The sequence below is a fragment of the Cyprinodon tularosa genome, unplaced genomic scaffold (genome assembly GCF_016077235.1).
Source record: "Cyprinodon tularosa strain WSP-4 unplaced genomic scaffold, ASM1607723v1 ctg979, whole genome shotgun sequence".
Lineage (NCBI taxonomy): Eukaryota > Metazoa > Chordata > Actinopteri > Cyprinodontiformes > Cyprinodontidae > Cyprinodon > Cyprinodon tularosa.
The window spans coordinates 44821-66963 of record NW_024039761.1 but is presented as its reverse complement, the minus strand read 5'-3'; the positions used below and the strand labels follow the sequence as shown (position 1 = coordinate 66963).

Genomic DNA, 22143 nt, shown 5'->3' with positions numbered 1-22143 from the left:
GTTAATCACCACTGGTTAACCACAGCTGGTTAATCACTGCTTGTTAATGACTGCTGGTTAATGGCAGCTGGTTAATGACCGCTGGTTAATCACTACTGGCTTAATCACTGCTGGTTAATTACTGCTGGTTAATCACTGCTGGTTAATGGCCGCTGGTTAATCACCACTGGTTAATCACTACTGGTTAATCACTGCTGGTTTATGGCCACTAGTTAAAGACCATTGGTTAATCACCACAGGTTAATGGCTACTGGTAAATCGCCGCTGGTTAATGACAGCTGGTTAATAACAGCTGGTTAATGACTGCTGGTTCATCACAGCTTGTTAATGACTGCTGTTTAATGACCGCTGGGTAATCACAGCTGGTTGATCACCACTGGTTAATGACCCCTGGTTAATCACTGCTGGTTAATCACCACTGGTTAATGACCACTGGTTTATTACCACTGGTTAATCACTGCTCGTTAAGACAGCTGCTTAATCGCCGCTGGTTAATGGCTGCTGGTTAATCACTGCTGGTTAATGACAGCTGGTTAATCACCACTGGTTAATGACTGCGGGTTAATTACCACTGATTAATCACTACTGGTTAATAGCTGCTGGTTAATGACAGCTGGTAATGACCACTGGTTAATTACCACTGGCTCAATCACTGCTGGTTAATGACCGCTGGTTTATGGCCACTGGTTAATGACCATTGGTTAATGGCTGCTGGTTAATCACTGCTGATGACAGTGGAGAGGAAGAAACCTCCAGCAGAACCAGGCTCAGTGTGAGCGGCCATCTGCTGAGGCCCACTGGGGTTCAAGGAGACAGAAGCAGACATAGAAAAAGAAGCATAGATACAAAAGGCAACTGTCAACCAGCTCCACAGGCGGCCCCGTCCAGGAAACACACAGCCAGGCAGACGAGCTCCGAGCCAGCTCCCATGTCAGAGGATGAAGAGAGCACATCCAGTTAGTCACAGTCAGAGAAACAGGACTACACTGGAAAACAGGCCAAGCTCCAACATCTAGAAACAAAGGTGTTGATGGCAGCAGCACAGCTGATATTTCTCTCCAGGATGGAGTCACAGCCAAACAGGAACAGACCAGATGAAGCTACTATGAGAAAAAGCAGAGAGAGCAGAACGTTAGAGATTGAACTAACAGATTCTGCAGAGTGGGAGAATAGAGATAGAATGAAGCAGAATGATGAAAAAGGGGTCCCTATGTCCTCCAGCAGTCTAAACCTATAGCAGCAGAACTATAGAGATAGCTCAGGATAACCTGAGCCACTCTAACTAGAAGCTTTATCAAAAAGGAAACTTTTAAGCCTAGCCTTAAAAGTAGACAGGGTGTCTGCCTCACGGACTAAAACTGGTAGTTGGTTCCACAGGAGAGGAGCCTGATAACTAAAAGATCTGCCTCCCATTCTACTTTTAGAAATTCTAGGAACCACTAGTAAACCTGCAGATTGAGAGCGAAGTGCTCTGTTAGGAACATAAGGAACAATCAGATCTCTGATATCAGATGGAGCTTGGCCATTTAAGGCTTTATATGGACTGCTGGTTAACCCCACCTGGTTATTCATCTCTGGTTAACCACAGCTGGTAAATGGAACCATCTATAAACATCAATGGTGGAAAAGTTCAAACTAAAGGAGATCTTTCTGCTCCTAAATCAAATCTGGGTTAGATTCTCTTAGGTTGTCATTTAATTTTAACATTATAATCACAACTTTAAACACTTCATTGTGTTTTATGTTCATTATAATCACAACTTTAAACACTTCATTGTGTTTTATGTTCATTATAATCACAACTTTAAACACTTCATTGTGTTTTATGTTCATTATAATCACAACTTTAAACACTTCATTGTGTTTTATATGAATCTCTCCTAATGTTATAAACTTGACAGCTACTTTGTAGAGTGTCTAAACTGTCAGTGGAGGGAAGGTGGGCTCTGTTGGTCAGACTGAGGGAAACTGCGCTCTGAAGGAGACCTTTTTGGCGCCATTCCTCCGCCATGTTGGCTCAAAGCCCCACAGCTCCGGACGGAGGACCGCGGTCGCTGGGAGGAGCCAAGATGGCGGACAGCGAAGCAGTTTCATAACCGCCGAGTAGGCGGGGCGAGGGTTTCTGGAAGCTCCGGAGCAGAAGGAGGGAAGAAGGAGAGGATCACCGAGAGCTGAGCAGCGGAGCAGCGGAGCAGAGCGGAGGAAACCAGCCCGGGCAGCTTCGCTTCAGCCGGTTCCTCTGAGCTACAGTCCGGGACAGTTTCTAATGTTGGACCGCTTCGCTCCCTGAGACCCGGTGGGGGGGCGGGGGGACCAGAACCCCCGCAGTGGGAGGGGCGGAGGGGGTGGTGTCTGTCCCCTGCTGGACTGGGACTATGGCGGACGAAGACTTTCTGTTTGAAGATGTTTATGAGCTCTGCGAGGTCATCGGGAAGTAAGTTGGTCCCTCTGTGTCTCTCCTCTGTGTCCCTCCTCTCTGTCCCTCCACTCTGTCCCTCCTCTCTGTCCCTCCACTCTGTCCCTCTTCTGTGTCCCTCCACTCTGTCCCTCTTCTGTGTCTCTCCTCTCTGTCCCTCCACTCTGTCCCTCTTCTCTGTCCCTCCTCTCTGTCCCTCCACTCTGTCCCTCCTCTCTGTCCCTCCACTCTGTCCCTCTTCTGTGTCCCTCCACTCTGTCCCTCTTCTGTGTCTCTCCTCTCTGTCCCTCTTCTCTGTCCCTCCTCTCTGTCCCTCCACTCTGTCTCTCCTCTCTGTCCCTCCTCTGTGTCTCTCCTCTGTGTCCCTCCCCTCTGTCCCTCCTCTCTGTCCCTCCACTCTGTCCCTCTTCTGTGTCTCTCCTCTCTGTCCCTCCTCTGTGTCTCTCCTCTCTGTCCCTTCTCTGTGTCCCTCCTCTCTGTCCCTCCTCTGTGTCTCTCCTCTGTGTCTCTCCTCTCTGTCCCTCCTCTGTGTCCCTCCTCTCTGTCCCTCCTCTCTGTCCCTCCTCTGTGTCTCTGTGTCCCTCCTCTCTGTCCCTCCTCTGTGTCCCTCCTCTCTGTCCCTCCTCTCTGTCCCTCCTCTGTGTCTCTCCTCTGTGTCCCTCCTCTCTGTCCCTCCTCTCTGTCCCTCTGTCCCTCCTCTGTGTCCCTCCTCTGTGTCCCTCCTCTCTGTCCCTCTGTCCCTCCTCTGTGTCCCTCCTCTCTGTCCCTCCTCTGTGTCCACATGGACAGACAGGGCTCCTAATTGTCTCATTGAGCTGGTGTGGATCAGGTGGTCTGCAGACTGTCCAGCTCTGACCTCTGCTGGTGGACCTCCTGAAGCTGCGTTCACACCTAAAGCAGCAGGAGCAGCTAAAAGGCGCTGCTTCATTTCTGATGCTTTTACCAGTTTAGTTCTGACGCGCGGCTGAAGCATCTTTGCTGCTCTAGCTGCGCGGTGGGCGGAGCTACTCTATCCTTTCTCTGCCTGGAACAATGGCGGCTATATTAGCTGTGATCAGCGGGTAGAAAGAAGTTAGAATCTATGTTGAAGAGAGAAAGTCCTCCTGAAAACATGGTCTGTGCAGTCAGTTCAAAAATCAGAAATGAAGCAGCACACACGTTTCTGCTGCTCCTGCTGCTCCTGCTGCTAAATGCGTGTGTGGAGTTGGAGAAATGTGAACGCACCTTCACATTTCTCCGACTCCAGCAGCCGCGTTTGCGGTGCGTCGCTAGCGTCAGATGCTCAAACGTTTCCAACACGCTGCTTCAGCTGCTCAGACGACCTGCAGCTGCTGCTCAAAATGCGCTGCGGGACGTTTTGCTGCGCGTTGAAGCGCATCAACCATTGACTTTGCATGGAGACTAGCTGCTCCTGCTGCCTCTGCTGCTTTTGGTGTGAACGCAGCATTTGAGTTTGTTAGCAGCTGAAGAGCTGGGCTCTTCCAGACGTCTTCCAGACGTCTTCCAGACGTCTTCCAGACGCTGCAGCATTACGTTGACAGTTGGCAGCTTGATGCAGGGTTTAAGGCATCATGGAACCAGAACCAGGAGCAGAGAGGAGGCTTGGCAGCTGCTGTTGCTCCTGCTGCTCCTGCTGCTCCTGCTGCTGCTGCTCCTGGAGCTGCTTCTCCTCCTGCTGCTCCTGCTGCAGTTAACTGGTACAAAAGGTTCTGCTCAGAGAACCGTGGCACCATGGAGGATGGCGGCTGCTGATCTGGGGTTACTCTGGGAGTCCTGCCCCACACTAAGGCAAAGCCACTGGGGCCCACAGCATCACAGACTCTCCACCATACCAAACCATTAGTTCCTTTGCTGTGGAACCTGAATGGATCTAAAACTGTTTCCTCCTGCTGGTTGAGCTCCTGTTCTGAAAAGTGCAGACGGATCAGGATCAGGGCAGGGTGAGTCTGAGAACCTGACTTCTGGATCAGATGTTTACATTTATTTTGTCATAATTTAAGGATCATCTGACATTCTGAGATTAAACATCCTCAGATGGTTTATTTTAACGACGGTCATCAATCAAGAATCAGGCATCCTGTGGGGACTGACAGGTTATTAGTCCCATTTCCACCCTTTAGAAACCGTGCTGAGATCATCCCAGCACGGTAACCATGGTAACTGTTGAGTGTTAGTGGCATGCAGACCTAAACCGGACCGCAGTTTCAGGCTCTTTACCAGCTTGCTAAAGGCTCAGTACCAGCTTGTTAAAGGCTTGGTACCAGCTTGTTAAAGGCTCGGTACCAGCTCGTTAAAGGCTCGGTACCAGCTTGTTAAAGGCTCGGTACCAGCTCGTTAAAGGCTCGGTACCAGCTCGTTAAAGGCTCTTTACCAGCTTGTTAAAGGCTTGGTACCAGCTTGTTAAAGGCTTGGTACCAGCTTGTTAAAGTCTCAGTACCAGCTCGTTAAAGGCTCGGTACCAGCTCGTTAAAGGCTCTTTACCAGCTTGTTAAAGGCTTGGTACCAGCTCGTTAAAGGCTCGGTACCAGCTCGTTAAAGGCTCAGTACCAGCTCATTAAAGGCTCAGTACCAGCTCGTTAAAGGCTCAGTACCAGCTTGTTAAAGGCTCAGTACTAGCTCGTTAAAGGCGCGGTACCAGCTCGTTAAAGGCTCTTTACCAGCTTGTTAAAGGCTTGGTACCAGCTCGTTAAAGGCTCGGTACCAGCTCGTTAAAGGCTCAGTACCAGCTCGTTAAAGGCTCAGTACCAGCTTGTTAAAGGCTCAGCACTAGCTCGTTAAATGCTCTGTACCAGCTCGTTAAAGGCTCTTTACCAGCTTGTTAAAGGCTTGGTACCAGCTCGTTAAAGGCTCTTTACCAGCTTGTTAAAGGCTTGGTACCAGCTCGTTAAAGGCTCTTTACCAGCTTGTTAAAGGCTTGGTACCAGCTCGTTAAAGGCTCTTTACCAGCTTGTTAAAGGCTTGGTACCAGCTCGTTAAAGGCTCAACACTAGCTCGTTAAATGCTCGGTACCAGCTCGTTAAAGGCTCTTTACCAGCTTGTTAAAGGCTTGGTACCAGCTCGTTAAAGGCTCTTTACCAGCTTGTTAAAGGCTTGGTACCAGCTCATTAAAGGCTCTTTACCAGCTTGTTAAAGGCTTGGTACCAGCTCGTTAAAGGCTCTTTACCAGCTTGTTAAAGGCTTGGTACCAGCTCGTTAAAGGCTCTTTACCAGCTTGTTAAAGGCTTGGTACCAGCTCGTTAAAGGCTCTTTACCAGCTCGTTAAAGGCTTGGTACTAGCTCGTTAAAGGCTCGGTACCAGCTTGTTAAAGGCTCAGTACTAGCTCGTTAAAGGCTCAGTACCAGCTTGTTAAAGGCTTGGTACCAGCTCGTTAAAGGCTCTTTACCAGCTTGTTAAAGGCTTGGTACCAGCTCGTTAAAGGCTCTTTACCAGCTTGTTAAAGGCTTGGTACCAGCTCGTTAAAGGCTCTTTACCAGCTTGTTAAAGGCTTGGTACTAGCTCGTTAAAGGCTCTTTACCAGCTTGTTAAAGGCTTGGTACTAGCTCGTTAAAGGCTCGGTAGCGGCCTCCCAGCCTGTCTGTGGGAAGCTGTTGCAGGTAGGCTGTTCAGGCAGCGGCTGTCTAACGGGAAAGGAAGGCCTGAAGGCATCAGACGTGTTCAAGCATGCCCAAACTGGTTTCTGTGCCTCAACTGTCAGAACCGGTCTGACCCTGCTTCATTTAGAGCGTCGTTAGGCCTGGGCCCGAAGAACGCTGCTGCTCTGAGGAAGGGAGAACTGGATCCTAGAACCCAAAGATCCGGACCGCTCTTGGTCCTGCTGCGTGTAAACGGTGTCCCTCTGATGGACGGCCGGTCCCATCAGACGGTCTGAGCCGCTGCTCAGTGTGCAGATCTGCTCCTCCAGAACGGATACTGATCCAGAACCGGACCGCAGGGCTGGAAGTGTTTATCTGCTGATGTTCTGCTGTCTAACAGTCAGAACCTGCTGATGTGTCGCTGGGACCAGAACTGGATGCTGGTGTAGTTTCTGTGACATCATTCAGGTCCGTTCTGGCTTTGTTCTGAACCAGTCCACTTTGGTTCTGGCTGAAGGCTTTGGGTCGCTGAGGAGGCCGACCAGCGAGGTCACATGGTGGGCAGCGGCCAGTGGAGCCTGAGGCTCCACCCACCTGGTGGTCCAGCTTCATCCTCTTCCTCCTGGTTATCTCTGAATAGGTAGAAGGAAGGTTTGGAGACTAAACTCTGGACTGAGGTCCTTCCTCGTCATAAAGGGTTAAACCAGACGACCATCCAGAGCTCAGACCCTCCTCTAAACCATGACCCTCATCACTGCTGTAGCGTTGTTGTTTTCCTCCTTAGAGGAGCTAACGGCTGCTTCCTTCACTGGATGATGATCTGTGGGAGCAGAAAGAGACCAAACAGTTTCTGTTTCTGTTTTGTCATCATCTCTGGAGGTGAACGTCTGTTTGTTTTGGTTCTACAGCAGCAGGTATTTCCAGCTCTGCCTGCGTCCTGCGGTGGTGGTGCTGCTGAGGTGGCGTCCTGAATGAGCTCCTCCTGCTCTGCTGTTCAGCAGAGGTGGAGCAGCAGGCCTTCCAGACGCTTCACGCCGTCCTCTCTGCCGTCCGCTCATTGCTTTCTGCTCTCTGAGGCGTCAGGCTGCGTCCTGCTTCACCATAACGCTAAAATCAGGAAATATTTATTTTATTGCTGATGGATTAAACCCAGACTGCTGCTGCTTCTGGGTTCCCAGCAATCAGACGCTGCTGGCTGTTTCTGAAGCAGCTTTGCTCTCATGGATCCACCTGCAGACTCATGGTTGAACGTTTATGAACCTGTTTTGCGCCTCCAGGCTCCTTCATCACAGCAGAAACAGGAGCCCTGTGTGAACGCCGCTGTTCCTCTACCCCCGATGTTTCCCTGCAGACGTTCCTCAGCCTGTGAGGCAGAGCTTGGTTTAATCAACCTTAGATCCGGGTTAAAGGTTAGCTCTGCTCAGCCTGCTGTTTGCAGCTCCTCCTGTCAGCCATGCTGCTGGCGGCACACCGCGCGGCGCAGCGTGGCGCAGCGCGGCGGGTCCACCAAGAAGCCTCACTGATCCCTGCAGGGTCTACATGCTAGCCTGTAGCGCTGGACTCCCTGTGAGCTCCGCTGTCCTCTGGGAGCTGCAGGTGCGGCGGCCGGCCCCACCTGCTGCTCCTCTCAGGGTCCAGACTGAAGGAATCTCTGGACTAAATCAGGAACCTTATAATCTAATAACTTTGTCAGGGTTTAAACAGTTAATAGTCCCTTTAGACAGGATCTCCTCCCTCCTCAAAGCGTCGGATGGTTAAAGCTGCACCCTGCAGCGTGTGTTTGGACCAGGATTACATTCGGTAACTTCTATATAACAAACATCTACCTGTTGAAGTGGCAGACGTAGGGAAGTCCTTCGCTGTCCTGTGCAGCCGGGCAGGATGGGCCTCTGCAGTCAGCTCACACAGATTAACCAGGCTGCCATGACGGCCATGAAGATCTGCTGCCATGGAAGCTGAAATAACCTCCATCCAGTGCAGATGACCTGTTCAGACGCGTTCATTTCATTTCTGCAGATTCAGCTCATCTCAGGGTTTCTTAGAAACCATCCAGTCGGATCATCCGATTGGTTCAAAGTGTCTGTCAAGCTAAAGCAGCTGATTGCATCCAGTCACTGTCTTCGTTCTTTGTCTGATTCCATCATGGCGCTGCGCAGAGGCCTGTTCTGATTGGCTGCTCGTTAAGCGGTCCACTGACTTCCTTTCCCCCGTTTTGAAGGACGGGTCCGCTGTATCCTCCGTAGCCTCAGGTATCCCAGGATTCATTGCGAATCCAAACAAGTCGGCTGCTCCGTGATCAGAGGAAAAGGGGGAAATGGCGCCGAACAGTGGTGAATATTGGAAGTGCAGTTTAATATAATCCAGTCTGTGAATATTTCCGTCTGAAATGAAAATAGTTGTTAATGTAATGTTTGGTTTATTGAAAGGTTTTATCTGTCCCTGTCTAAATGAGTTTGGCTGACATTAAGCTCAGATTCTAACATCTCTGCAGGGCGGGGATTATAAATCTGATATCTGAGACGAGCGTACTGCTGCTGAAGCTCCTTAGAAACGTTATTATTGCCCAGAACAGCAGGGAGACGTTCAGCATCCATTCTTCGCCCGCTCTGCATGTCTACTGTCACGGTTGCTAGGCAACAAAGCATAAAGTGTGAGGAGGCTGGGCCTGTTTGAACTCTTATTCTCACAGCCTCAGAAAGCAGCTTTAGCGTAGCATCTTTGTTTAGCGCTTTCATTCTCATCAGCCTGAAACGTTTATTTTCAGAGTAAATGAATCTGCTGCAGGCAAACAGCTGCCGCCATGATGCGCCTTTCATTAATCAGCCCTGAATCTGTCCCAGACTTTTCATTATGGTTTGGTTAAGCTAAGCTAGCAGCCCATTAGCAGCTAATGATGCTAAGGTTGACGTCTGCTTCTGAACTTCCTGTTGCTGCCAAAATAAAGGGCTATTTCACCAATTTTTAAGGAATCTGGACGAATTTTTCTTTGTTTCTGAACAGAGATTCCTTTAAAACTCTGCTTATTAATTTATGCTTTTAAAATGTTTAATTTTATGAGCGGATCGGTTATTCAGTGACTTTGCTGCTCCTGATGCTACGCTGCCCTCTTTAAAGCGCTGAGTTGAACTCTTGGTTAGCCTCTTCTGTGCCATCGCTAACGGTAACCCAGCGGTTATCCAACCCAGGCAGCGTTTTATTGTCCAGATGTTTGTGTGACTGAAGGTTAGCATGTCAGGTTAGCATGTCAGGTTTTCATCACTTTGAACCGACGGCCATTAGTGAGGCACGGAGAGGTCAGAGGTCAGGATCCTGGTTGGAGGTGGAAGGTGACCGTAGCTCTGATCCCTCACACAGCAGAGGAATCAGGAACAGAAGCAGAACATTTGGTCCAGCTGGTGGCCGTGAAGCGGTCCTTCCAGAACCTTCCCCCAGAGTCAGACAGGAAGTGATGATCTGACGTAGCCATGCTAACCCTGCTAACGCTCTGATCAGAGATTATTGAGCAGGTAGAACGGCTGGTTCTAGGTTCTGGTTCACATCCAGCAGGTGCTGCAGTTAGCAGCTGGATGAGGTCCAACCTGCAGCAGACCTGCTGCCAAACCAACATGGAGGACTTCAGCTGGACGTCCATCAGCTGACAGATGGGGACAGACGCTCTATCTCTGCCTTCTCAGCAGTTTAAGGTCCTTCTCAGTGGTCTGGGCTCAGACCAGGGCAGACACCCTTTAGCCTCACTGACCAGTTCCCATCTTCACCTCCATCATGGATGGTCTGAGACAAAGGAACTGAGATTCTTTGGTTTCCAGGAAGATCTGGAATCAATGCTCACAGCAGATGATGTTGATGAGAAAATCATTGAAATGTGTTTAGTTTGAGGCCAAAAACCAAGCGAAGCTTTAGACTGCTGGTGTTGATGCTGGAGAAGTTCACCACAGAACGGCGCCTTGATCGGAACCAGACGGAGCAGGAACTGACTGGGACGGAGCAGGAACTGACCGGGACGGAGCAGGACCTGACTGGGACGGAGCAGGAACTGACTGGGACGGAGCAGGAACTGACCGGGACGGAGCAGGACCTGACTGGGACGGAGCAGGAACTGACTGTGACGGAGCAGGACCTGACTGGGACGGAGCAGGAACTGACTGGGATGGAGCAGGAACTGACTGGGACGGAGCAGGAACTGACTGGGACGGAGCAGGAACTGACTGGGACGGAGCAGGACCTGACTGGGACGGAGCAGGAACTGACTGGGACGGAGCAGGAACTGACTGAGACGGAGCAGGAACTGACTGGGACGGAGCAGGAACTGACTGGGACGGAGCAGGACCTGACTGGGACGGAGCAGGAACTGACTGGGACGGAGCAGGACCTGACTGGGACGGAGCAGGAACTGACTGGGATGGAGCAGGAACTGACTAGAACGGAGCAGGAACTGACTGGGACGGAGCAGGAACTGACTGGGACGGAGCAGGACCTGACTGGGACGGAGCAGGACCTGACTAGGACGGAGCAGGAACTGACTAGAACGGAGCAGGAACTGACTGGGACGGAGCAGGAACTGACTGGGACGGAGCAGGACCTGACTGGGACGGAGCAGGAACTGACTGGGACGGAGCAGGAACTGACTGGGACGGAGCAGGAACTGACTGGGACGGAGCAGGACCTGACTGGGACGGAGCAGGAACTGACTGGGACGGAGCAGGACCTGACTGGGACGGAGCAGGAACTGACTAGGACGGAGCAGGAACTGACCGGGACGGAGCAGGAACTGACCGGGACGGAGCAGGACCTGACTGGGACGGAGCAGGAACTGACTGTGACGGAGCAGGACCTGACTGGGACGGAGCAGGACCTGACTGGGACGGAGCAGGAACTGACTAGGACGGAGCAGGAACTGACTGGGACGGAGCAGGAACTGACTGGGACGGAGCAGGAACTGACTGGGACGGAGCAGGAACTGACTGGGACGGAGCAGGACCTGACTGGGACGGAGCAGGACCTGACTGGGACGGAGCAGGAACTGACTGGGACGGAGCAGGAACTGACTGGGACGGAGCAGGACCTGACTGGGACGGAGCAGGAACTGACTGGGATGGAGCAGGAACTGACTAGAACGGAGCAGGAACTGACTGGGACGGAGCAGGAACTGACTGGGACGGAGCAGGACCTGACTGGGACGGAGCAGGACCTGACTAGGACGGAGCAGGAACTGACTAGAACGGAGCAGGAACTGACTGGGACGGAGCAGGAACTGACTGGGACGGAGCAGGACCTGACTGGGACGGAGCAGGAACTGACTGGGACGGAGCAGGAACTGACTGGGACGGAGCAGGAACTGACTGGGACGGAGCAGGACCTGACTGGGACGGAGCAGGAACTGACTGGGACGGAGCAGGACCTGACTGGGACGGAGCAGGAACTGACTAGGACGGAGCAGGAACTGACCGGGACGGAGCAGGAACTGACCGGGACGGAGCAGGACCTGACTGGGACGGAGCAGGAACTGACTGTGACGGAGCAGGACCTGACTGGGACGGAGCAGGACCTGACTGGGACGGAGCAGGAACTGACTAGGACGGAGCAGGAACTGACTGGGACGGAGCAGGAACTGACTGGGACGGAGCAGGAACTGACTGGGACGGAGCAGGAACTGACTGGGACGGAGCAGGACCTGACTGGGACGGAGCAGGACCTGACTGGGACGGAGCAGGAACTGACTAGGACGGAGCAGGAACTGACTGGGACGGAGCAGGAACTGACTAGGACGGAGCAGGAACTGACCGGGACGGAGCAGGAACTGACCGGGACGGAGCAGGACCTGACTGGGACGGAGCAGGACCTGACTGGGACGGAGCAGGAACTGACTGGGACGGAGCAGGAACTGACTAGAACGGAGCAGGAACTGACTGGGACGGAGCAGGAACTGACTGGGACGGAGCAGGACCTGACTGGGACGGAGCAGGAACTGACTGGGACGGAGCAGGAACTGACTGGGACGGAGTAGGAACTGACTGGGACGGAGCAGGACCTGACTGGGACGGAGCAGGAACTGACTGGGACGGAGCAGGACCTGACTGGGACGGAGCAGGAACTGACTAGGACGGAGCAGGAACTGACCGGGACGGAGCAGGAACTGACCGGGACGGAGCAGGACCTGACTGGGACGGAGCAGGAACTGACTGGGACGGAGCAGGAACTGACTGTGACGGAGCAGGACCTGACTGGGACGGAGCAGGACCTGACTGGAACGGAGCAGGAACTGACTAGGACGGAGCAGGAACTGACTGGGACGGAGCAGGAACTGACTGGGACGGAGCAGGAACTGACTGGGACGGAGCAGGAACTGACTGGGACGGAGCAGGACCTGACTGGGACGGAGCAGGACCTGACTGGGACGGAGCAGGAACTGACTAGGACGGAGCAGGAACTGACTGGGACGGAGCAGGAACTGACTAGGACGGAGCAGGAACTGACCGGGACGGAGCAGGAACTGACCGGGACGGAGCAGGACCTGACTGGGACGGAGCAGGACCTGACAGGGACGGAGCAGGAACTGACTGGGACTGAGCAGGACCTGACTGAGACGGAGCAGGAACTGACTGGGACGGAGCAGGACCTGACTGGGACGGAGCAGGAACTGACTGAGACGGAGCAGGACCTGACTGGGACGGAGCAGGAACTGACTGGGACGGAGCAGGACCTGACTGGGACGGAGCAGGACCTGACTGGGACGGAGCAGGAACTGACTGGGACGGAGCAGGAACTGACTGGGACGGAGCAGGAACTGACTGAGACGGAGCAGGAACTGACTGAGACGGAGCAGGAACTGACTGGGACGGAGCAGGAACTGACTGAGACGGAGCAGGAACTGACTGGGACGGAGCAGGAACTGACTGGGACGGAGCAGGAACTGACTGAGACGGAGCAGGAACTGACTGAGACGGAGCAGGACCTGACTGGGACGGAGCAGGACCTGACAGGGTCATCATAGTGGGAGATTTTAACATCCATGCTGACATTGAAGGCGATAGCTTAAGAGCAGCCTTTAATGCTATCTTAGACACTATTGGCTTTGTTCAAAATGTGAATAGTCCCACGCATTCTCATCTTCATACTTTGGATCTTGTGCTGACATACGACATAGAATGTGAAGAAATAACAGTATTTCCTCACAACCCTGTCCTCTCTGACCACTTTCTAATAACCTTCAGGATTACTTTAACAGAGTTCTCCTCCCCCAAAAGAAGGTTCAATTTTAGTAGATCTTTATCAGATAGTGCAGTTATAAATTTTAAAGAATCTGCTTCACTTTCTCTCTGCTCTGTGTCACTGAGCAGTGCTGCAGAGTGCAAAAGCATAGCTTATTCCCCTTCACAGGTTGATGATTTTGTTGAGGGGGTTGCTAGTTCTCTGCGTATTGCCTTAGACAACGCAGCTCCTTTGAAAATGAAAACCGTTAAAAATAGAAAGCTTGCTCCTTGGTTTAATGCAGAGCTGCGTACTTTGAAGCAAAATGCTAGGAAACTGGAGGGAAAATATCGCTCCACAGGCCTGCGAGAGTCCTTCCTAGTCTGGAAAAATGGTTTACTGCTGTATAAGAGGACCCTTTGTAAAGCAAGAGCAGCATACTTCTCCTCATTAATAGAGGAGAATAAGAATAATCCTAGATTTCTTTTTAATACAGTTGCCAAACTCACCCAGAGCCATAGCTCTGTTGAACCGTCCATTCCACCTGCTCTTAGCAGCAATGATTTTATGGGATTCTTTATAAATAAGATTGATCTTATTAAAAATAAGATCATAAGCACTCCTCTATCCGCAATTGTACCTGAGGTAGTCATGGAATCTGAACCGGGTTTAGACTGCTTTGATCCAGTTGAACTCTCTGAATTAGCAAAATTATTGTCTTCATCTAAGCCTTCAACTTGTATGTTAGATCCAGTTCCAACCAGGTTATTTAAGGAGGTATTCCCTTTGATCTCCTCCTCCATTTTAGATGTGATTAATCTATCTCTGTTACAGGGATATGTACCTAAAGCTTTTAAGATTGCTGTAATTAAACCTCTGCTTAAGAAACCGTCTCTTGACCCAGATGACTTGGTCAATTATAGACCTATATCCAATCTTCCTTTCTTATCCAAAATTCTTGAGAAAGTAGTTGCCAAACAAGTGTGCGATCACTTCCACCATAATGAACCTTTTGAAGAGTTTCAGTCTGGCTTTAGAGCTCATCATAGCACTGAAACAGCTCTGGTGAAAGTCACTAATGATATTCTCATGGCCTCAGATAATGGACTTGTATCTGTGCTCGTCCTGTTGGATCTTAGTGCTGCATTTGATACAGTTGACCATAATATTCTTTTAGAAAGACTTGAATATTTTGTTGGAATTAAAGGAACAGCACTAGACTGGTTTAAATCTTATCTATCTGATCGAATTCAGTTTGTTCATGTTAATGATAGATCTTCAACACGCTCAAAGGTTACCTGTGGAGTACCACAGGGATCAGTGCTAGGACCAATTCTCTTTACTTTATACATGCTCCCAATTGGTAGAATTATTAGACAGCATGGGATTAATTTCCACTGTTATGCTGATGATACCCAGCTATATCTGTCTATAAATCCAGATGAAGCTAACCCATTACATAGATTACAGGCATGTCTTGAAGACATAAAAACCTGGATGACTCTTAACTTTCTGCTTCTGAATGCAGACAAAACAGAAGTTATAGTCTTTGGACCAGAGTCTCTGAAAAAGAAACTGATTAGTCAGTCACTTCATTTGGATGGGATTAAACTGATTTCAGATAATAAAGTAAAAAATCTTGGTGTTATTTTTGATCAGGACCTGTCATTTAAATCCCATATCAAAGAGGTTTCTAGAATTTCCTTCTTTCAATCTGAGGAACATTGCAAAAATTAGAAATATCCTGTCCAGGGGTGATGCTGAGAAACTAGTCCATGCATTTGTTACTTCAAGGCTGGACTATTGTAATTCTTTACTATCAGGAAGTCCACAAACTGTAGTTAAAAGCCTTCAGCTGATCCAAAACGCTGCAGCCAGAGTTCTGATGAAAATGAAAAAGAGAGATCATATCTCTCCTATCCTGGCTTCTCTTCATTGGCTTCCTGTTAAATCAAGAATAGAATTTAAAATCCTCCTTCTCACATATAAAGCCTTAAATGGCCAAGCTCCATCTTATATCAGAGATCTGATTGTTCCTGATGTTCCTAACAGAGCACTTCGCTCTCAATCTGCAGGTTTACTAGTGGTTCCTAGAATTTCTAAAAGTAGAATGGGAGGCAGATCTTTTAGTTCTCAGGCTCCTCTCCTGTGGAACCAACTACCAGTTTTAGTCCGTGAGGCAGACACCCTGTCTACTTTTAAGGCTAGGCTTAAAACTTTCCTTTTTGATAAAGCTTATAGTTAGGGTGGCTCAGGTTATCCTGAGCTATCTCTATAGTTATGCTGCTATAGGCTTAGACTTTTGGAGGACATAGGGACCCCCATTTCATCATTCTGCTTCATTCTCTCTCTGTTCTCCTATTCTGCAGAATCTGTTAGTTCAATCTCTAACCTTTTGTTCTCTCTGCTTTTCCTCAGAGTAGCTTTGCCTCGTCTGTTCCTGTTTGGCTGTGACGTCATCCTGGAAAAAACATCAGCTGTGCTGCTTCTATCAACACCCTTGTTAATAGATGTTGGAGATCGGCCTGTTTTCCAGTGTGGTCCTGTTTCTCTGACCGTGACTGAGTGGATGTGCTCTCTTCGTCCTCTGGCATGGGAGCTGCCTTGGAGCTCGTCTGCCTGGCTGTGTGTTTCCTGGACGGGGCCGCCTTTTACAGCTGCTTTTTGTATCTCTGCTTCTGTCTCCTTGAACCCCAGTCGGCCTCAGCAGATGGCCGCTCACACTGAGCCTGGTTCTGCTGGAGGTTTCTTCCTGTTAAAAGGGAGTTTTTCCTCTCCACTGTCGCTACAAGCATGCTTAGTGTGGGGGATTGTATTTGAGTCGATGCAATCAACTGGTTTTCCTTAGATAGAAAACTTTGTATCAATTTGACTGTATGATCTGGTTGAACTGTAAAGTGCCTTGAGATGACATGTGTTGTGAATTTGGCGCTATATAAATAAACTGAATTGAAATTGAATTGACTGGGACGGAGCAGGAACTGACTGGGACGGAGTTCTGACCTTCAGCTTTAGCTCTAATCCTCTGAAGCGTCCTGGGTTCCTCTCATCCCTGAGGAGGCTACCTGAGGTCAGAGGTCAGCGTCTGTGTTCTCCTCTGGACCTCTACCCCCAAAGGCTGTAAAGGGCACTGAAAGTTGATCTAGGAGCTTTAGCTCTATAATTGACTTCATCATAGAGATCAACTCTGCATTGGTTCCAATAAAACCTTTGCTGGTTTTATTGCTGGTTTTAACTAACCCAGCAAACAGCGTGAAGACCACCTGGCAGCCATTTTCCTGCTCTGCTAACTGAAGGGAAATGTTTGCTCCTTTTCCTGCAGATGTTGGCTCAGATGGTGCCGATCAGTGAACTGGGCTCCGTCTGCGTGTCCAGAAGGATTCAGTAGATGGAGGTTCATCTACAGCTCTTCCTCTGCTGACTGGTTATTAAAAACCAGTATCAATCAGAGGGTTTCCCAGTATGCTGGTTCTATGGGAGGCAGCAGGTTCTGCTCCTGGCCCTGATCAGCCTCGGTCAGCTCCCCTTCAGTTGTCGGGGAATCCTGGGGAATATTTTGCTGATAAATCTCCATGTTTGTCATTTATCTTTAGTTCGTTAGATTTATGGTGAAAACGTGTCTATTTTAGAATCCAGGCTTTTAAATTGAAAAGTCATTGTGATATTTAACAATAAAAGTTGAAAAGCTTTATGCATAGAAATTTCATCTTGTATACCCTGTGTTTATAAGATGACAATAAAGTTAGTCTATAGTCTATAGTTTCATTAATCAGCTCAGAGTGAGCAGGTCAGAGCCTGGATCACTGAAATGCTTCGAACTCGCCTCCTGAGGCTCCCTCTGGTAGCCAGCAGCACTGCGCCCCCTCTGGTAGCCAGCAGCACTGCGCCCCCTCTGGTAGCCAGCAGCACTGCGCCCCCTCTGGTAGCCAGCAGCACTGCGCCCCCTCTGGCAGCACTGCGCCCCCTCTGTTAGATAGCAGCACTGCGCCCCCTCTGGTAGATAGCAGCACAGCGCCCCCTCTGGTAGATAGCAGCACAGCGCCCCCTCTGTTAGATAGCAGCACTGCGCCCCCTCTGGTAGATAGCAGCACAGCGCCCCCTCTGGTAGATAGCAGCACTGCGCCCCCTCTGGTAGATAGCAGCACTGCGCCCCCTCTGGTAGATAGCAGCACAGCGCCCCCTCTGGTAGATAGCAGCACAGCGCCCCCTCTGTTAGATAGCAGCACTGCGCCCCCTCTGGTAGATAGCAGCACAGCGCCTCCTCTGGTAGATAGCAGCACTGCGCCCCCTCTGGTAGATAGCAGCACAGCGCCCCCTCTGGTAGATAGCAGCACAGCGCCCCCTCTGGTAGCCAGCAGCACTGCGCCCCCTCTGGTAGATAGCAGCACTGCGCCCCCTCTGGTAGATAGCAGCACTGCGCCCCCTCTGGTAGCCAGCAGCACTGCGCCCCCTCTGGTAGATAGCAGCACTGCGCCCCCTCTGGTAGATAGCAGCACAGCGCCCCCTCTGGTAGCCAGCAGCACTGCGCCCCCTCTGGTAGATAGCAGCACAGCGCCCCCTCTGGTAGCCAGCAGCACTGCGTCCCCTCTGGTAGCCAGCAGCACTGCGTCCCCTCTGGTAGCCAGCAGCACTGCGTCCCCTCTGGTAGCCAGCAGCACAGCGCCCCCTCTGGTAGCCAGCAGCACAGCGCCCCCTCTGGTAACCAGCAGCACTGCGCCCCCTCTGGTAACCAGCAGCACTGCGCCCCCTCTGGTAGCCAGCAGCACAGCGCCCCTCTGGTAGCCAGCAGCACAGCGCCCCTCTGGTAGCCAGCAGCACTGCGCCCCCTCTGGTAGCCAGCAGCATAGCACCCCCTCTGGTAGCCAGCAGCACTGCGTCCCCTCTGGTAGCCAGCAGCACAGCGCCCCCTCTGGTAACCAGCAGCACTGCGCCCCCTCTGGTAACCAGCAGCACTGCGCCCCCTCTGGTAACCAGCAGCACTGCGCCCCCTCTGGTAGCCAGCAGCACAGCGCCCCCTCTGGTAACCAGCAGCACTGCGCCCCCTCTGGTAACCAGCAGCACTGCGCCCCCTCTGGTAGCCAGCAGCACAGCGCACCCTCTGGTAACCAGCAGCACTGCGCCCCCTCTGGTAACCAGCAGCACTGCGCCCCCTCTGGTAGCCAGCAGCACAGCGCCCCTCTGGTAACCAGCAGCACAGCGCCCCTCTGGTAGCCAGCAGCACAGCGCTCCTCTGGTAGCCAGCAGCACAGCACCCCCTCTGGTAGCCAGCAGCACAGCGCCCCTCTGGTAACCAGCAGCACTGCGCCCCCTCTGGTAACCAGCAGCACTGCGCCCCCTCTGGTAGCCAGCAGCACAGCGCCCCTCTGGTAGCCAGCAGCACAGCGCCCCTCTGGTAGCCAGCAGCACTGCGCCCCCTCTGGTAGCCAGCAGCATAGCACCCCCTCTGGTAGCCAGCAGCATAGCACCCCCTCTGGTAGCCAGCAGCACAGCGCCCCTCTGGTAGCCAGCAGCACTGCGCCCCCTCTGGTAGCCAGCAGCATAGCACCCCCTCTGGTAGCCAGCAGCACTTCGTCCCCTCTGGTAGCCAGCAGCACAGCGCCCCCTCTGGTAACCAGCAGCACTGCGCCCCCTCTGGTAACCAGCAGCACTGCGCCCCCTCTGGTAGCCAGCAGCACAGCGCCCCCTCTGGTAACCAGCAGCACTGCGCCCCCTCTGGTAACCAGCAGCACTGCGCCCCCTCTGGTAGCCAGCAGCACAGCGCCCCCTCTGGTAACCAGCAGCACTGCGCCCCCTCTGGTAACCAGCAGCACTGCGCCCCCTCTGGTAGCCAGCAGCACAGCGCCCCTCTGGTAGCCAGCAGCACAGCGCCCCTCTGGTAGCCAGCAGCACTGCGCCCCCTCTGGTAGCCAGCAGCATAGCACCCCCTCTGGTAGCCAGCAGCACTGCGCCTCCCTGTGGCTGCCTGAATGTCTCTAACCTCCATGTCTGCTCGGAGCCTCTGGGCTTGTCGTGGATGAAGGCTGAAGATCTGCTGCTCCAGCTCTGCTCTCTGACATTCCTCCTGGTTCCTTCTGGAGATCATTTCTGCTGCTCACAGCAGAGAGGAGAACCACGTCAGCATGTGGAGCTGATTAGCAGGAGTGGGGCGAGGTTTAATGAAATGGCCTCATTGGCGAGTCACTGCGAGCTGGACTGGAGGGTAGATAACAGCCCAGCAGGCAGTAAACAGAGCTGCTGACTGTTTTATTTCTGCAGCCTCAGAGTTTCCCATCCTCCTCCGTTTCCTGTCCGATATTTGTGCTCATACTTTCTGATATATTCCGATACGTGGGATATAGGGCTGCAACTAACGATTATTTTAAAAATCGATGAATCGGCCGATTATTTTTTCGATTAATCGATGAATCGGACAAAAAATATTTTTTATATTAACCTCTTTATTCCAAAATAAACATTTTAGACAGAACAAACAAGCACACAAGTACAGGTTGCTCATTAACTGTACTGGTGCAATATGAAAAATTAAATGTTTGTTTTAAAACTACGCAAACTTACATGAGAAATGTAGCTGTACATCCACAAAATATAGGCTACTTTGTTTCATAAAGCGCAAAAAAAGATTTTTGTTTTTTAAAGCCCCTAAGGGGTTCAAACAATAGGCCCCCCCATTTCAACAAATGAGGTTTTTTTAGACTAGAAGAGTTCTGCCTTTTAAGACAGGATATAAGTATAGCAGTTAAAGTTGCTACTTGAGAAAATACTGAACCATAGAGATAAAAATAGCCTGTGATTCAAATTATAAATTGTATTTGGAATAAAAATGAGAGAACTAGGGGTGCTAAAAAACACATCCTCCAAAGACAGATATTTACATGGGAATGTGGCATATAATTAATTGACATATTACTGATCTTGCTGGATTTTATTCTGCTTTACTTCCATAAATTGCAGGATCTTCTTTACTTTATCTTTGCCAGAAGATTTAAACTTTAAAAGCATTGCCCTCATAATTTGCAAGTTAATTGATTTATAAAGGCTATTTTAATTACTGTGATCAATTTGCGCCGTCAATCCCGGCGCATGCGCGCTTCATTTGCAGTCTGGACGCCGAGGGTAAACGTCCTGCTGCTCTGACTGCAGCGCTGAGAGGGACTCCTGCGGGAGAGCGGGGTTGGGGTGGGGGAGGCGCCCCACGGCAGAGTAGGAACGATACATGCTTTCATGTAAGAGTCTCCAAAAGCCGCCAGTGACATCGTAAAAAGTCGCCAGATTTGTCGCTAGTCGCTTTTTTTTTTTTTTATAGTCGCTGGAGGGGTCTGAAAAGTCGCTAAATATAGCGACAAAGTCGCTGAGTTGGCAACACTGCGCACATAGGCTGCGTCTCAATTCGCAGGCTGCGTACTTCCGAGGACGCAGCCTACCTAGCCTCCGGAGGACCCAGACTTGGTAGGCTGCTCCGGAGGATCCTCAGCCGTTGGTAAATGGGACGGTCTAGCCTTTGGAGCACTTCCTGGTTGCGACACGATGTCATCACGTTTACCCCAAACACAGCGCGAAACAAAATCCGACAGCTCGAGAAATACGGAAAGAAACAACAAAAAAATAGATATGGACATTTTTATTTTTTTTATTTACTTGTTATTGGAGGAGGAGAGTCGGCTTTGACGGCTTCGGCGGCAGCAAAACCTGCGACGGATTTTTCTCAGGCTGGCAGAGCGCAGTGGAGAGGTAAGATCTACCTGCTATTATTCTAACCCACAGGGCCCTGCTAACGATCAGAATATACCAGCTATTAAATAAACGCTTGTCAGCAGATTGATGAATAGGTTTAGATATCAAATTTTATATTTATTTGTAAGTTTGTGATTTATTAGTTTGTAACTTTAGTAATTTGAATTGAATAGTTAAATGTGTACAAACCCTGTAAATAACTGACTTAAATAACTACTTTCACCATTACTAATGTTGTGTTGAGAAGCCAAACTGTTGAGAAATAAATCCTTTTTGTCTAAATTGTTATCCCCTTACTGCCTGATTTTATTTGCAATTGTATATATATATATAAACATAATACAGGAAAAAAAAATCAAAATATAAAAACATAAAAAATAAGTTAAATAGTGGATCTAGATGAAGTAAAATTTAATTTCTAATAAATCATGTAATAAAAATAAGGAAAAAAAGATAGATGACTGAATAAAAATAAATATTTTTGTCTTTTTTTTTCTACAGGTCATAACAGCCCCAGAGGATGAAGAGCAGGACGACATGCCAGAGGATGAGGAGGGGAGAAGGTGTAGGAGGCAGTCAGTGGTGCTCCCTGGCGGGGCAAGCTGTCTGTTGAGGTGTCTGCTCTGGAGGAGGGTCTACCCGACCACCGTTACATTTAGATGGCAAGTAGAATCACATTTTAGCTGTTCTTATTTAAGGGTTATAAAAACAGTTTTAGTAAAGTCATTATTTTCTGCGTCTTCTTGAACATTTTTAGTAACATGGCAGCCATCGATTGCATCAGCAGTGGAGAGAGGCAACCCCCACCCACCAGATGATGTCCCACTCGCAGTCAGAAGACTCCAAGCTCATCTGTGTGGCATCGCATCCAGACCAGCAGCACCACCAGGGACTCCTGCTCAGTGACAATTGTATATATATGTTCTCTAGTAATATTTATTGTATATCTTCTGTAAATAGTTGTAGTAGTTAATTTTAAAATCTAATGTCAATACTTAAAAATGTTTAATAGTTTATTGTAAATACTTGCTTCTCTAAAAATAAACTGAATTCACTGAGAAGTTGTTCTAAGTTTACTTAAATTACAAAGAAGTGATGAAACAGATCATGTAAAAAGGTTAAAAGACTTTAAGAACACACCGACAGCAATAACTTTTATAAACAATTTAATCATTTAATTTAACCATAACAGCAACACAGAACCTCAACTTGTTAAAAAAAAAAACACCAAAAAA

At 50.2% G+C, this 22143-nt stretch overlaps 1 protein-coding gene and 1 long non-coding RNA gene across 3 annotated transcripts in view; both read left to right on the top strand.

Moving 5' to 3' along the window:
* Positions 1–2171: 2171 nt before the first annotated feature.
* LOC119777026 (peripheral plasma membrane protein CASK-like) overlaps positions 2172–22143 on the top strand; it is a 64429-nt gene continuing 44457 nt past the window's right edge. Inside the window, exon 1 of one of the 2 annotated variants that reach the window (XM_038275762.1) lies at positions 2172–2434. In XM_038275762.1, coding sequence (XP_038131690.1) covers positions 2376–2434 — 59 coding nt within the window. In that variant the 5' untranslated portion in view covers positions 2172–2375. The remainder of the gene's footprint in view (positions 2435–22143) is intronic. The other variant, XM_038275763.1, reaches the window with a different exon arrangement.
* Positions 3239–21084, top strand: LOC119777029. Its single transcript, XR_005279863.1, has 3 exons — positions 3239–3248; positions 9295–9301; positions 20552–21084. It is a non-coding gene; the product is annotated as an uncharacterized LOC119777029 (long non-coding RNA).